The sequence below is a fragment of the Takifugu rubripes genome, chromosome 21, assembly GCF_901000725.2.
Source record: "Takifugu rubripes chromosome 21, fTakRub1.2, whole genome shotgun sequence".
Taxonomy (NCBI): domain Eukaryota; kingdom Metazoa; phylum Chordata; class Actinopteri; order Tetraodontiformes; family Tetraodontidae; genus Takifugu; species Takifugu rubripes.
Window position 1 is genome coordinate 7,861,174 of NC_042305.1, and position 17,506 is coordinate 7,878,679.

Below are 17,506 nucleotides of genomic sequence, written 5' to 3' on the forward strand. Positions count from 1 at the left end.
TAGCCAATCAGCAGCATCATTGCAAGACTAGGTGGTGTGTCTGTGTGTGTGAGTGTGTGTGTGTGTGTGTGTGTGAGTGTGTGTGCATGTGTGTGTGTTTGTGCATGTGTGTGTGTGTGTGTGTGTGTGTGTGTGTGTGTGTGTGTGTATGTTTTAAAACCTTTGATCGGTGATTGTAACAGCTTTGTTTGTACTGAAAACCTTCGGCAGCCGTTTGCGCATCATTTGATAACGGGGGAACACAATCTGTTTTCCCTCCGACTCAGTTTACAGGGGAACAAACGGTGGGGGTGGGGAGTGGGAATCTGATGCTTCACTCTTTGGTTGTGTTGTTTTATTTTCCTGTGCGCATCCAGAGAACAGTCGCCGTCATGAGACACGGACCAGTTTTCCCTGAACAGCTCATAAATCAGATTTTCCATCCTGCTTTTTTTTTTGTTGTTGTAATTTTTGTCACAGGATGTGAAGTAAAGCGATGACCCCACATCTCACACTGTTGCGAAACAGTTATTCATTTTCCCAAAAGCAAATCATCTCTCATCTGGACAATTAAAAAAAAAACAAAAAAACAAAAAACAACACATTGAAAAAAATCCTGATAAAATCTTTAAAGATTTTGAAGTTGTGCTTTTGTGTTAAATTGTGTGAGCAATGTGAGCAATGCTACACCTGCAGTGTGTGTGTGTGCATGCGTGCGTGTGCGCACATACGCGCGTGCGTGTGTGTGTAATCTGACCTGACTGATATCAGCTGTGGGTTACTGGGACACTGGCAGTCAACAAATTTGTCCTCTGTGTGTTTTGACTTCTGTACCGCGTCTCCATTCTTTCATGATTGAGGTGCTCAGAAACACAGACGGACACAAGCAGATTCATTTTGCAGGTTTAGATGATGAAGACTTCTCTCCCACATGATTTCGGAAATCTGACGTTATTCCAGGCATCTTACAGTTTTCTGCCTGTTTTAACAGTAATGGAAAATCTGGGAATTGAATTCTAGCTTTATTTCTTTTTTTCTGATGTAAAGTCTTCAAACCTGGGATAAGTGATGCATGGACTGACGGAAAATGTAATTGTTTACATTTGTTTAAAACTGATAATGTATCCTTTACTGAGAGCCCCACACACTCATATTGACTCACGCAGACACACACTGCACTTTGAAATATAAACAATGCTTGTTTGCTATCTTTTTTTTCATAATATTTGACTTTGCTGCTCCTAATTTCCTGCATTACCCTTGTGGTGAATGTGTTTCCTCTCCTTCATTTTAATTTTTACTATCCTCAAAACAACCTTTTTCTGGAGAAAGAAAGCAAATAGAAACGTGTCCCCCTTTTTTTAAAATTCCAATTCATCAGTCTGTACTTAATTAGTGTGAAAGGAAAAACTAGCTTCTTTTTACATTCCAATCCAGCTCAATTTTAGGCCAATGAATTAAAGAAAATATTCTGAAAAGTAAATAAAATGATCTTTACTTATATTATTAGTTTACTAGTTCTGAAAACATCCCTTAAAATCGGAAGTAAATCAGAAGTAACAAAAATTCTCATTATTTTTTACTGAAACGACAACACAAGTTTAACCCGAATCAAGTTGAACTCTGGCTCACCCTGGTGGCCGAAACGTGAAGTTAAAATGCTCAGAAATGATCTAAAACTATATTAAAGTCGCTGCAGCGCCATCACGTGGCTGACACAAAGTATAAAATTAAAATCTTTTCTTTTTTTTTCCATAAATGAAACCTTAGATTTATTTTCATAAAACTTTCAATTGAAAAACACCTCTTTCATTTTCAGCGTACTTCAGTAATCAAGGGAGCCTCTAGTTAAATGTACACAATTAATTTACGATTCTTAAACTTTAGAAGCTCTATTTTTGAAAAGATTATTGTTATTATTTTTTTAAAGATTGCATTAGGTTTAAAAAGCCTTTTTTTTAGTTTAAAAGATTTCTGCTCGTTGGGTGCTGCTTGGTCAGAAACCAGCTGTCATTGATTCAGCGCGGTGTCACACTGCGGCGGCCTGACAATGACTTGAATGCTGATTATTGTGAAGATCGACAAAGGACACGTAAGGAAAGGAGGAGATGAACCGTTTCCCGAGAGCTGGAGAGAATGGAGCGCTGCTGACGGACTGCAGGGAGCTGTCACCCAACCACACAGCTTCCTCCTCCTCCTCCTCCTCATCCTCCTGCAGCGACGCTGACAGATACGCGGCCCTGCCCTCGCTCCAGACTCGGGGACCTGTCGGCAGTGGCGGCGGCAGCTGCGGGTTGGAGCAGAGGAGATCCACACAGAAACGCAGCCGAGCTGGCCGGGAGCGGAAAGGGGAAGCGGAGGAACGCTCAGCGGCGGCCGTCGCGGTGCGCGGCGGCGGCGGCGGCGACGTGTGCGCGTTCGGTAAGCGGCAGCCGCAGCAGCAGCAACGCCTGCAAGAGGCTCAAGGACGCGGAGCCGGCCTGGAGATGATTTCGGCCGTCAGCAGGGACGTGGACAGCTGTGGCAACGTGGGAAACAACAACCTTGTCCCCGACATAAACGCTTCTCCTGCCGGCTGCCCCAAAAGCAAAGAGGAGCGGAAGGGCAAAAACGTTATCCGGGGCTGGAAGAGGGAGCGAGACAGAGACGCGGCTGCTCCCCCTGCTCCTCCGCTCCGAACGAGGAAGGAGAAGTCCGGTGATGGCTCGTCTTCTCCTCCCCCCTCCGTCTTCATCCCCGAGCATCATCTGTGCCGCTCCGGACTCTGCCCCTGCGCCGCGCCGGACTGCAGGATCATGGGGGATAACGGCAACGTAAACAATAACAATAATTGCGGGAGCAACGGCGGTGGCGCTGCCAGTAAAGCCACGCTGGACTGTGGAGTTAAAAGCGGCGGGGCTATTGTTGTCAGACGGCAGCATGACGACACGCCGGCTGCCAAGAAACACAGAGGAGCCGAGAAGGTAAGAGGCATTTTATTGTCCGCAAGACAAACTGGAATCACAAAGCACACACGAGCATCGCGCAGGCAGCTCCTACACATGAGGCATTTATGCAACTCAAAGGTGTGAAATCAATGCACGCAGGGATAGATATTTTTGATATTCAGCGCACACACTAAGAAAGATGCAGGTGTGAAGGCCACAAAGAAGCCCAGAGACACAGCAGGAATGTTTGAATAATGTGATGGAGGGGTGTCCACCTGAACAGCACATGATATTACATATTTCCCATTGTTGGTGCTCAGCTGGAGTCTTTGTTTCCACTGTCAATATCTAATATTTACCATGTTGATGGAGAGAGAGTGAGAGAGAGAGAGAGAGGGGGGGGGGGGGGGGGGGGGGGGGTTGATTTTTGCTTTTGGAGAAGAGATGGGGGGGTAGTGGAGGGAGGCAGCAGCAGTGTGTCCTCCATCTCCATCCTCCTGCTTTCAGAAGCATTTAATCCAGCTCTGCTTATTTCATCTGGAGATTAGAGGAGACGATAGAAACACAACAAAGGTGAGACTGCACCTCTTTTCTGTTGCACTGCTACCAGCTTTGTTTGCTCTTTTCATCTGTGGGAAAGAAAGAAAATAAACCTGGTGTCAGGTCAGATCACATCCTCTTTGAATAAGACTGCAGGATGACAGGATATGTCGTCGCGGTTTAACAGAAACTCTTGACGGCCTGTTTTTTATTTTTTTTCCTACCGGATGTCATTTTTTTTGGGGAGGGGGGGTTGAATAAGTCATCCTGCATGAGACAAAGATAGAAGAAGATGGAGGGATGGGTGGAGGGAGAGGTGATGTGAGGAGAGAGATGTTTAATAGAGAGGGAGGAATTGGACGTGACAGCAGAGGACGAGGGATGAAAGAGTCAGGCAGACAGAGGAAATAAAAGAAGCAGATGGAGGACGTCTAGAAGAAGGTTTTTCTCCTTTGCGGATGCTGGATTAGAAAAACTGAAGCTGCTGACAGGAGGATTGGTGGTTTGCCCCGGCTGCTTTGTTTATTTGTTGATCTGAAGGATTCCCATTCACACACACAACAATGAACCTATTAAACTCAGATTTATGTTACTTCTTGGGATTTTTGGGTCACTGTACTTATTCCCTGCTTGCACTCCGAGTTCAAGACATTTGATGCACAGAAAATACCGTGCATCAATAAAATATCATTTTATCAAACATTGACATGTTCCTTTTTCCTACTTTGGAACAGAGAGATTAACAGACAGAATCCTGCCATGTACACGTGCAAATACTCAACAATCCAGATGCCAGTTTCAGAAGTGACATGCTGCTAAAACTAAACTACCAGGTCTAGTTAATTGCACATTATTCTATGTTCATGCCTGTAGTCATGGAGTGGATTTCCTTCTGCCCCGAGGGAGAAACGGATGAAAATCAGTTAGTTGCCGGTGTTAAGTTGCAGCCAGTCTCTCCCGGGCGCTGGTTTTTTCGCAGCATCCGATCTAATCCCCTCGATAATTATCAAATACTGCACATTACATTTTTAATGACGTTCTGCCCATGTGCCGCAGCGCGTCCTTCATACAGTTCCCGCAAAGCTTTTCTCTGCCGTCGCCACGGTGCCGTAATCAGCTGCATCTTCATGAGCGTGACTGTAATCGGGCCTTCACGTTGACAGCGCATCCGAGCCGATAAGGCAGCAAAGCTCCTTCTGATTGGTCAGGTAGAAACGGTGCAGTTCAAGACAGCTTGTTTTGATCTGCGCGTTGCACCTTAATGTTGCACACATTTGGAATGTATTGTGTTTTCGTGGAGATGGTTTGTTCTGATTGTGTTGGGAGTCAGATATTTCGGATGGTTGGAAAGGCGGTACAAGCAACATCCTGGAAGGACGTGTGCAAAATAAATGAATATGTTTGACAAAATTAAAGCGTCGCACTGCTGCGGGGGAAAGGTTTTCTCCTTGAGGAGCTTTTATATTCAGCCGCATGTATATTCAAAACATGACGGCGCTCAGTCAGACGTCAACGCCGGTGCTCCTCACCCCTGATTGGCTGAACGCACCTCTTGCTATGCTGCCACTGTAGCCTCCTCTTCTGACTTTGGAACAGCCGAGCGTGACGAGGGAATCTCAGCAGTAAAACAACACCGAATTCAGTCTGCTTTTCACCCGCTGCATAACTCGAACTGAAATCATGAGCAGAATAGGAGATTTTATGCGTTTCATTTTAAAATGAAGGAAAATTGGATTATAAACAGTTGCACCCCTGCTGCCTGGAACACGCATGTGTATCTGCAGTAACTGGGAGGTACTTGGATAAGGCTTAGAAATAAGACCATAATCACGGAAGAACTTATATTTAATATCCTTCACTTGTTTGCATTAATACCATAAAGCTTCCCAGCAGGAGATTTTCCTGCCAGAATTAAGATGCATCCACAGTGACAACACTGACGTCCTGCTGTTCTCAGGCCTGAAGGTAACGTTTTCTAATAAGCAGCAAACACTGAACAGGGGGACATGAATACTATTTTCTGCACAAATTTAAATAAACAACCCAAAACATTTTGTTAGAGTGCACTTGCTAATTTGTCAATAGGTCTTCTGCACACTGCACCATCATTCACGAACCATTTTACATTATAATGCCCTTGGAAATGGTAAAATGAGATATTATTGAAACCTTTACAGACTGGAATGGTTCAAAACTATGGAAACTTCAGAAACTTGGTTGTATAGGAACGTCATTAATGCAGATCTGTAATTAAAAATCATTTGTGTTCTCTGCAGTGAGTTCATTTATTGGCCGCTAAGTGGCCATCTAAAGCCCCCGAGTTGGAGAAAACAACTGCAGTACGTACAACACGCTTGTCTCTCATTGGTGGAACACACTGTTACTAAGGAAATGTTAAACGCCCCCTCAAACTTGGGCCCCTGGCCAGGCAGTCAGGTACGGAGGACCTCACGGTGTTAGTGACAAGAACATCAGCAACACTAGACAACACAGCAAAATACACCGATAAAAGAGGTAAATCTGGAATGTAGTGTGTCGCTCAGTCAGTTCTGTAAATGTGGGATTTGGAGTTTCTTTTGTCGTTTTTTCTAATTAGCTTACAAATGCCTCTTTATGCTAAATCAAATATTTTTCGAGTAAATGCTCGAAATGCTGCTTGGATTAGCTTCAGGGTAAAATGAATAAGTAACCTCTATAGCTTGCACAGATGATAAGTTAGGATAATACATAGCCCTGCACGAGGTTTCTGCCTTTTAAAGAGAAGTTTGGAAAATGGATGGATCCCTGTAACTTTTGAAATATTAACTAAAGTTTTCAGCCAAACGGCTGACCGTCCAGTTAAGAAAGCCGAAATGGCACATCTGAAAAATCAAAGAAGCTTTCTTCTTCAATCTGATCTGGTCGGCAGAGATAAAAGCTGCTCAAGTTGTCTTATGCATGACAATAAGATGCACTAGAGTCTGTCTGTCAATGACAGTGACTGTTCTGCTCTCATTTTCTGGCTGTCAGTCTGGATCCCTCCAGGCTGGATAAGGCTGAGACAACAAACACTTCCTACTCCTGTTGGATTTTATTGATTTATCCTGAATTCTGTTTGCACCACAGGAGTATTACCATGTCTGTCAATACCCAGCTATTCTCCAGGACCTCTGATTGGTGTAGCGCCTTTGTATGGAAACACTGTGCCTTTGCCTACAGTAACCACGGCGATGAGGTCTCGTGAAGCTGGCACGTTTTTGTTGTTACCTGGTGGGTTTTTCCGCAGGTTGGCCAACAGCGGCTCTGTTTCCAGCAGCGGCACTGATGCTGTTGGTTTTGTTCAGCGAGATGTGACGGTGCTCGCGCTTGGTCGTTACAGTACATACAAACAGCGGATTGCCAGTGTGGGCGCTTTAAGATGGAGAGCGATCGGGAGACATGAAAGGGATGCACTGAAGGTAAAGGCTCGTGAATTATAGAGCAACACTCATGTAGTCACGATTGCTCCTGAATATAAATCAGATGTCGCTGCGTGCGCCAGCCTGAATATTATTTGTTGATATTGATGACTTCAAAGGCAACAACTCACCTTATAGCAGTAATCAAGAACAAATAGTCCCCTATGCTGATACCTATAATGTCTAATGATACCTAAAAAGGGTGACTGCACGTCGGCCGAAGCCTGTTAGTGTATAAGAATCCATCTGCATTTAAGAGTGTGTAGAATGGCTGCACCTAGAGGTCACTCCTGATGTAAGTACATGTCTAAAATCTATCCAGGTACAGGGTAATTGAGCTAAAGGTCCAGCCTCAAATCGTTTAGGGCTGTTTTGCTGACACAAATCATCCGGGGCTGCACCTATTGTTCCATAATATCTGTGTTTGGAGATACAAATATGGCTTTAGTGCTCACAACTGTCAGACCACTGCATTGTGTAGTCCAACATTTTCTCTATTAACCAGCAAAATATCCGCCCAAGCTGGTGGAAGCGCGCGTAGAAGCATTTCTTCATTTTAGAGACCATGACATAAAATGTCTTTGTTCTGATCAGCAGTTCTACGGACAGCCGACATGAGCGGAGGTTTTTAGCGCCTTTTCATCAGGAAAAAAAAAAGGTCACCACTAATCAGTGGGATTCAAACACACATCATTATCAGTGCTTTGATGTTGTTTATTCTTTTCATTTTTAAAGAACGTTGGCAGGAGAGAAGCTCCGTCAGCCACTCAGTCAGACTGTTATCTAACACTCGGCCGCTTTCCCCACAAACGCGGAGGAAAATTTTCTAAAGGGACAAAATGTCTGACTCTTGATGACGAACCACCGGGGGGATGACTCACGTCGGCTCCAGACATCAGGCCTGACATCTGTGATGACTTTAAAACATTTACACAGCGTGAGGAAAGACGTTCAAAGGTCTGCAACGCAGCATCGCTGAGACCTACGCAACCAAATCAAGCCGAAGCTGTGTTTAGACAGACACAATGAAAAATGTATCAGCCTCATTAATTTCATCGTGACCGGTTATTAACACAGCAGGCTAATAGCGGATATGCAAATTCAAGCTAGTTCAAGCTCAAACTCCCGATGAAAAGGAGGAAATGCTGCATATTTTAGAGATTGGCGCCTGTGCGACAACAGGGGACATTTACATGCATTAAACTCTTCACTGAATGACTCCTCCGCTTCAGGTAGCTGCTGGTCTTGTCCCAGTATACCACCACCAGGAGCAACTGGGTTCCAGATGGAGGTACAGCCGACCCTCCTCCTGGGCAATAATCCTTCCCGATGCTGAATATATGGCTGTTTCTGGCTGAACCTACACTCAACAAGCACACCAGGGATACAAAGAAAAGACCACCTGATTAATTAAGATTATCTTGTATCATTTCCTTTTAAAAAAATCAGAAGCAGAGTTTTAAGTAATACAATATATGTGTTAGTATCTGCTCAATGTTGACATTTCAATACCTGGTGTATTGGAGGACACGCGGAAGGAAAAAGATATATTTTTTTCTGTGAAGGGCTTGAAGTCCATTAGGGATGAAAGGAAAGTGGTGTGAAAAGACCTCTAAGCGCACGCACGCACAGACACATGCGCGCACATGCATGCGCACACACAGCAGATCCTCTCTGCAAAGCCCTGACGGCTGAAAGAGATGCAGAAATAAAGAGAGTACATCTTCATATCACTGTCCGGCATCTGACTCGAGGGTTGTCTCTGCTCTGCTTTTGTGATTTATTTGGCTTGAGATTTTCTGCTTTATTCACTTTTACAAAGTCTGTTTTTTTTGTTATTCAGCTGAGGGGATGTCTGACTGGAATTACAATTAGATTAAAGATTTTCTCATCTAATGCAGTCAGTGAAACTCAATAGGGTCAAATTAATTTGTGAATTGAGTTGTGTGACTTTTATGTTCTCGGATCTGTGGGTTAAATGGTAACCGAGTACAGTTGGAAGGGGATGAAATATTCAAAGAGTCGGAGTTCATCCTCAGTCTGAATTTTAAGCAAAGGTCTTATCAGCTTAGAGGCTGTGCTAATAACTAAATTCCGCGCACAATATCTCTGTGCAGCCGCACTTCTCTGTATTTTCACTCCCTACACTGACATTAATACATTTTCCAATATTAAAATATGATGTTTTAATAAAAGCTGAACTGGACGTGGTTAAAATATAAACAACTGAATCAAAGATCCGTTTTTTTAAGGTAAGAACGTGAGTGAGTGGGCGCGGCTGTGCGGCACTCGTGGTCATTTCATGGTGCAGTTTCGCACAACACGGTGTCGTCTGCATACAGTCGAATGATTTAGGCCAGAATGACATGCTAGGTTTTTAAGTTTGACAAGGAATGACACATTAGTCTTTGAGCAAGACTTTTGTTGCATTTTAGACAACTTAAAAACATTGCATGATGTTAATATTGTCCCTAAACAGTCTTCAACCAGTTTCAATACTGTGATTCCACCTGTGCTGTGTATTTTTTTGGTGTGGTATTTCAGGGCGTAACTACACTGTAGCTTTATGCTTCTGCTGCTCTTTGTGCTGTTAACAGAGCTGCGGGTAGCAGCTTCTGAGCACAGCTCTTTGGCTGCAGTCACACACAATCAGGGTTGCACAGAGGTGGAGATGTGTTTATTTGTGCCCTGAAATGTAACCAAGCTGAAAAAGACTTACTTCTTTTTCCCACTGCTTTGTCCTCTCTGGGTGCCATCAGAAGCAGTGAGAAAAGAATATGTTATAATTATCGTTATAATTGAACGTGTCACAGTCTGCTGTAGAAAAAGCCGGTTTTGTGGCGCTGACAGTTGTTTCTATCATTCTGTCATAGAATATCCTGGAAGGTGTGTTTGCTGAGAAGAGCTCAACGCCAACACATCTTCATTAGCATTTCTTTGTCCATTGATTTGTCTTCCATTGATTGATATTCAACAATGAAAGCTCCCTGAAACAGCACATACTGGAGGACACTTGTCCATAATTCCACGTTTACTGTATTAATTTGCTGCAGAGTTAACGTTTCAATTAATCACCAAAATTTCATTTGAAAACCAGGAAAAACAGAAAGAAATTGGCTTCATTATCTGACCGCTGCTATTTCCATTGCACCCATATAATGGTGCCAGGCTGTTGGGATAGTTTCACCAGGACGACGTGAATGTGGTGAACACGATTTCCTTAGACAAGCTTGTATCTAAAGGGACCCTGATTAACCTCCAGTCATGTTTTTTCTTATTTTTATTGTTGGAAAAAGATGAATTAGTGTTGATATGATGCCAAACATGTTGATCTGAAGGTTAGCAAATGGCTGTAGAACATCAGCAGTCCTCTTTTGAGGTATCCTTTTTAAACCCAGTTGCTGTTGAGGAGATCCGCTACTTTTTGTCAGTCGTATCATTTTAAATTTTTTTTACTTCCCTTTTGTTACATGATTGCCTGGCTTATAATGAAACAATCTCTGCTGTTAAATCAGCTGCCAGGCAAATCACACAATATTTACTGTGTATTATAATAGAAATGTTGCTCCAGATGCAGAAAATAGGGGTGATTAATTTATGGCAAATTGAGCAAACATAATTATTGGAAATGGTTGATTGTGCAGTGTTGGTGGTGTCAAAGGAGCAAAAGCGATTGATGTTTTTCAAACGCTTCACAGCAGCAGGAGTTATTACAGCGGTGAGTAATGTTGTGCCATTAATGCTTGTCATTCAGCAGGAAGGTAAGTGGTGTGTGTGTGCGTATGTGTGTATGTGTGTGTGTGTGTACTCGGAGTGATTTTGTGAGGAGTGAAAGAAGAAGAGAGAGATGAGAGGCACTGGAGAGAGAAAATGGGAGAAAAAAGATGGCTGCCGTTCACACACCAAAAAAAATCACATACGCCACAAACACACACTTCAAAATCACAGATTGTCTGCACACACACACACACACACACCCTGCCTTCTTTCAGCAGCCTGACAATAAAGACGGTGATTTCTGTCTGGGGAAAAAACTGTCAGTGTGGCTGCTCACTGGGGGATTTAATAGGCGGGGAGGAGGAAGAGGACAAGAGGAGGGGGGTGGGGGGGGGACATCAGGACAAGAAGGTGGAAATGGAAAGGAAGCAGGGGGAAGGCTGGGAGGAAAAAGACAACAGAGGGCAAGAGAAATGGAGGTGAGCAAGCAAGACAGGAAAAGATGTCTTTATAGCCAGAGAGAAACAGGTCTGCCATGGACAATCTTGATGGATCCTTGCTACTGATCAACTGCATTTTTGTTGCTGCTTGTGTGTTAAATCCAGGTCCCATGTTGTCAAAATGGAGATGTTTCACCCTTAATTCATTACCTGAGCTGGATGAGGAGACGAGCACTAAGTGTGAAAAGGTGCATAATTAGATCGTTAACATCACCGAGCAAACATTCTTTAAACGCATTATGGGATTTTTCAGTAGACTGTACTGCAAGTAAAATGTGACTCAAACGTGATTTAAAATAAATAAATAAGCAAAAAGATCCCGTTAATTATAGATTTTTTTCGAGATGCAGAATTAATGGGAAACCTCAGCTGGCTCCCCAGACACCCCACCACTACTCTGCTGATTAATTTGGGAAAATGCAGCTCTGTATGTGGGTTTTTGCACCTGTTTGTGATGCAGCCTCAACACAAAGCTCCAGCATGTCAGAGCAAACATAAATCTGCTTTAGTTTGCTTTAGCGCCACATTTGTCTTCCACGTCCTTTGTTTGCGTCGGGCTCTTTTTTCAAGCTAACGGCATTTTTAAGCCTGCGTGCTTTTGAGATTTTAATTGTACTTATTGTGTCTGAGGCTGCCTTAATTATGAGTGGTTGCTGTTATTGTGCCTTGATCTGTGGTTATTTTAACCCACATGACTGTACAAACATGGTACTATGAAATTAGTCAATATATTTAAAAAATAGCATAGAATTTCAGGGCCATAATAGACAGCAAATATAGTGGTGAATGTCACAGTTCTCTCTGCTTTTTAAGGATTTTCTCCAGTTTTGGGTTTAGGTTAGTGTTTAGTTTGATCACAATCACCTTCCCAGAGCATTTGAAGCCTGCTTGCAGTGAGTTCTTTGCCACTTCGTCCTGGGTTATACAGCTTTGCTTCCTGTCATTTCTTTTAACACATTGTTCTTTTTCTAGATGGAATTTGGACCCATTTACTGCCCAAATCCTCATGCAGGACCGGAGCTTTTATAATACACAACTTAAATCTTTCTTTGGTTTCTTGCTTTGCTGGTGAGATTTTGGTATGCCCGAATTTACTCTCTTACACACCGTGCGACACAAACTAATGAGGAGGGGGCTGATTTATGTGAACATCATCACGTTAGCTGCTGTTTTCTTCATACTGACTCTTCATTATGTTGCTTTTCCACACCTATACAAAATTACCAGTTTGTCTGTGCAAGGACAACTTAGTAATGGCAAATTTTAGGATTCTACAGAAGACTTGTGTCACACAGAGGACAGTGTGATAAGAGCTTGAGGAGTCTGAACACTGTTTTTGGGGGACTGCCTGGTTTTGCACTTTTTAATGTGCAACAAAAAGGTTTGGCTTCTTCTGCTAATTCTGTTAAGGCGGATGAAGATAGTTTTGTCTGAAAAGTGGAGAGGGAGTCCTTGTGTGTGCACAGCTCCAGGGCCCATGCATATTTTAGTGTTATTTGGGTCTCTGTGTACTTGAGTCTCCTGTGTGGATTCGTGGAAACAAGAACTAGTTTTGTGCTTTTTTTTTTAACCTAAACGCCACATAAAACATGTTAGAAACTTGTGGAAAACCATTAAACAGTGATCAAAGAAGCCTGAATTGGGAGTGACTGGAGAATTTTAATTACTAGGAACATGGATGACAGATGTCAGTTTTCTTAATTGTTGATAATTCATTTCATTATCTTAATGGATTGTTTTATCAATCATGATGTTATTTACTCACATTTTGTCTTTTAATTTATTGTTCCCAGTAGATATATGCAATTAAATTTGGTATAAATTAGCTTTCTTCATACCTTTGATGAACATTGGCATTTTAATTCCACTGAATTGACCTGATTTGCTCATCAGATCCAGTCCAGCCAATCATAACTTTATATTATGGTAAATATGTTGATTATCACATGCCTATTTCAGCAGCAGTCTCAGACTACGTTAATTCTTTCTGGATATCCTCTCACTGACATTGTTTTTCATTAATGTTGGACTGTTTTAAAAGGAAGTGTATGATGCATTCGAAGCACTGAACACATGAGGGACTCCAGTCTGTCTTTTTTCTTTCTCTCTCTTGTTATTTTGCTTTGTGACTCCGGCAGTCCGGAGCTGCTGTGTGAATTGTGATTGAGCACTTGTTATTCTGGGTGTCGGAGGGAGGAGCAGGCATTAACGGCGGAACAGAATTCACAGAGGATCTCAATCCTTCCTTTAGACTTAATTTGCTTTGTGAATTTTATAGGATAAATCCTGGGTGGTCTTTGTCAGCATCTGTGTGGGAGTAAACAGACAGTGTCAGGAAGCACAGGGGATCGACTCTATTTTGTTTTATTACCATTTCCATGATAAATTTGCATTTTTTGTTTCTTATATAAATACTGTGGAATGTAATACAAGGAAGTGGTTTCTATGAATACTTGGAACGCACAATGTCCACGTCCATCCTACACATAGCAAGTTGTGAGCATAATACAGACTCACTTTTTTGCAAACTGCAGAACAGGTTAATCATGGAGAAAATAGCTGCTGATATTCTGCCCACAGTGCTGGAACTGAGAGCAAGCGCTGCAGTAGAAAAAAAGACACCAGAGGGAGTTTATTAAAATGGGCACATTGTCTGTTTCGTTATCCAGTGAGAAAAGAAAAAATTGTGTTCTTGTCAGATTTGTTCGAGTAACTGTAACCTAGCTCTGGTTTTATGGCACACCTCACACCCCCCACCACAAACACACACACACGCTCTGACAAAGTGATGTTGTTTCCTCAACTACAGACTGAGCTTTTGTTCTCATCCAATTCAGTAAATTTCCTGCCATGAGTTATCCACAAAACCTGTGATCTTCATTGAGCCGCACCGGGGAGAAAAATCCGTCATTCCTTATTGCTGCTGCCCTCTCGGCAGAATTATATCCCAGTGCTGTTGTAATTGGGACCATAATAAGCTCTGAAGATGGGAGTAAAGCTCAGGCACACACGGATGACTTAGTGTTTTATTACACGTAACCAAAGTGATGACAGCCAAGATCTATCACGCACTTTAAAAAAACGAAGAATTGGTTTTATGAAAGGCTGAGACAGAGTGTCCACACAGGTCCATTCCATCAGTTAAAGATCTTTACAGAATCCATTCCTACCCGGAGACAAAAAAAAAGCGTGTCTATAAGTCGCAAATTTGAAAGCTATCTCTGGATGAGGTTTTGGGTTGGTGCTGAAGGTCAGAGACAAGTCTCGTTTTCCCGGGGACAGAAGTACCTCCCTCACAGCTGAGTGTGTCTTGACACGTCTTCTTCTAATGGCTGGATGCTGGATTACTTTATTACAGGAAACCGTGAGTCAGTGTTGTGACACCTCCCTGATATTCTGCGTAAATAAATTTAAGGAGCTTTACTGTCATTATGCAATGTTGCCACGATGAACCCACAAGGCCAGACGGGGGGTCAGTCCTGTGCAGCTGCGCCACCACCGTGGATCAACCTAACTTGGATGCTTTTTGATGAAAAAGGAAAGAGAATCCGAGAGGAGTCTTTGTTACTGCAACGTTGCACCAATCTCTGTAAGAGGCCGGTTTACTTCACCCCCACCAACTGTTAATTTCCAGCTGTTAATCTGCTGGGAAACATCTTATTTGGCAGCCTTGATTTCACTGTCCTTCCAGTTTCTTTTCATCTCCTTTTCAAAGCTTCTGTGACAGATTGTTTTACATGTAGGTGGCTGCATGAAGAATATACCACTGCTTAGCCACCACAACAACCTTGACTGTGCTACAGACCCAGCAGGGTGTATTGACAGCTGGTTTTCACTGTGATGACACTCTGGATCAGGATCATTTTCCTCACATTTATCTACTCAGCTGCCACATACTTAAAGAGCAGGTGAGGTCACATCCTGATGAGCAGGCTGCAGAAAAACAGAGGATGACTGTGGTCCGAAGCTTTCAGCAGCTTTTTAGAAAGTCTTCAAATGTCTTGTTAATGTAACTGCAAAAATGCTGAACCTCATTTTAGAGAAGCTCCACAGCCCATTTCCCATGGCAACAGAGAAGCCGTTATTGTTATAGTCACACTGCAGTAATGTTGTCTTATTATACAGCTGCAGCTTTTTACCAAGTTGCTGTGTGCAAATGTGGCTAATTACAACGTGGAATCGACTGCATGTGCCTGTTGGCAGGAAACATAGTTTCTCCTTATAGACACAAGAGCTTGAGGATGAAATCTCTTTTTGCAACTCATTATATAGAGAGATTAGGTGAGGCGAGTACACATGAAAGAAGGGTTCTCTGCAAAGTCTGGATGTATTGGAGAGATGATTAGCTGCCAGTTAGTATTTAGAAAGTGCAGGCTGTAGACAGAATAATGAAGGGTATGACATTTAGAGATAATGCTTCCTGTTCTAAAATGTCCTCTGTAGCAGGACGATCCAACATTCAAAAATGTCACATTGACTCACATCACTAATATTACTTCAACATTAATAAATCTTTTACCAAATTTTCTCCACACTTTGTTGGCCAGGAATTCAGGTGCAATTGCATTTTTTAAAAGCTAGTGTCCACCTTTTGCTTTTACTTTCAGATGGACCCCATGTTTACTCCTCCCGCTCCTGGTCACCCCGGGGGCCCCGGGCCCTCTCTGCCCTCGACCCCCTCCTTCTCCCCACCGGCCCTGCCCGCTTTGAGTCCCAAACAGCTGACGGTGAGGACGCGATCCATCGGCACCAACACCCAAGATGGAGGCATCTCGGGGGCACTGGAGGGAGACCCTTCCTCTCTGGGGCCCTGCCAGCCAGGGACCAGTGTCAACCTGGAAGGCATCGTCTGGCACGAGACCGAGGAAGGTCAGCAAAACGCCGCAGGACTTTTGTTTAGCCTTCGTGTTGCTCTGGCATTTGACAGAACTCTCAGTACATCTATTATTTAAGCCTGTACTCACGTGGCGTGAAGTGGAACCGGGCTTGTTCACGGTGCTGCACAGCCTCAATGTTCTAACTTAATGTGAACATCTTAATGTTTGCAGGACAGCAGTTTTGTGATGTAGAGTTGTGAAAGGCCTTTAGCTGGTGAACATGTGTAAATAAAACACTCGGCACGCCTCAGTGACTCTGGAAAAGCCAAAATGGTGGAAGTGCATCAGCAGCTTTTCTGATCCGCCAGCTTTAGGCGACTTTAGCTGGCAGGACTTTTATTTTCTGTTGACATGTTAAGAAGCCTAGACTTACCCTTCAATGTCCTCAGCCAGGTGTTTTTCTTTTAAACTGCCTGCAGGTCTGAAAGTTAGCGGCCGTCTCGCCAATTTAATCTGTGACTCACCAACACTTAGACGGTCGGCAACAATCACAAATGCTGCCCTGACCAGACGTGGATGGCTCATCTCTGTCCACTCCAGAAATGCAGCCATTACTGCGCTGAAATGCTGTCTGCTGTCCTCTTGTGCTTGTGCCACCATGAATGCAGAGTACTTGATAGGAAAAAGAAGAGCTGCAGTTTACGTTTTACATTTGAATTTGTGAAAGAGTTGTTTGTAGAGAATACAATCATAATTGAGGGACTGAATGGCTGAATCGCTGAAAAGATTATTTCTTTCTGCTTGAATGGGATTTCTTTTGAGATTTTAAAATTTACCTACCTCATTAGATTCATAGGTGGGTAAACTTTATAACCCACAGAGCATAAACAGACATACTACACTTTAATAATAATAGTTAAAATAATAATGCTTTATGATTAATTCTGTACTGTACTGGTATCCTTATACATTGCTACCAGTTGAACACACTTGATAATGTTAATTAAGAATTTAATACTTATAACATCGACATAAGAGCTGAGTTGGCCACCGGCTGCTGAAACATGGGTTTTTAAATGTAAGGAGTGGAGTTAGGTCATCTGTTGTAACACACAGTTGTGTCCTTCAGCTGATTGATGTCTGTGCGATGGTTGTAGCTCAGGTCACAGAGTGAGTGGCACAAAGGTCGTTAGTTAAATATAAAGCCTCTGTAGTCTGGAGGCTCACGTGTCCTTGGAATAGGTTCTGAAGGTGGATCTTTGGTGCGTGAATGTTCATAATTGTTCATTTTGTTCTAAAATTACAGTCAAAAAAATTGACATTCTTTTATTTGGCCCATTCTAAGCGCCACATTTCTGTTTAACAACCAAAAGGATTCTTAATTTTTGGCCTGCATGAGTTGTAAAACCACACGCTAAGCAAATACATAGGTATTAGATTATTTTTAACATTACAGATAAAGACAATAAAAGCTGCATCTCAAATGGATTTTCTCAGGAGACCTGTGCTGGTACTAAGATGCAGGATACCAAGTACCCAATGCAGAAAGAGCAGAACCAGAAACCCATCCAGAGCTACAAAACGATACC

General features: G+C 42.9%; 1 protein-coding gene across 4 annotated transcripts in view; it reads left to right on the top strand.

The window, feature by feature from the left end:
• The first annotated feature begins 1,641 nt into the window (after window positions 1-1,641).
• znf608 (zinc finger protein 608) overlaps window positions 1,642-17,506 on the top strand; it is a 30,229-nt gene continuing 14,364 nt past the window's right edge. Inside the window, exons 1-2 of one of the 4 annotated variants that reach the window (XM_029830096.1) lie at window positions 1,642-2,942; window positions 15,708-15,969. In XM_029830096.1, coding sequence (XP_029685956.1) covers window positions 2,088-2,942; window positions 15,708-15,969 — 1,117 coding nt within the window. In that variant the 5' untranslated portion in view covers window positions 1,642-2,087. Of the gene's footprint in view, window positions 2,943-3,347; window positions 3,480-15,707; window positions 15,970-17,506 lie in introns of those variants that run through there. The other 3 variants (XM_029830094.1, XM_029830095.1, XM_029830097.1) reach the window with 3 other exon arrangements.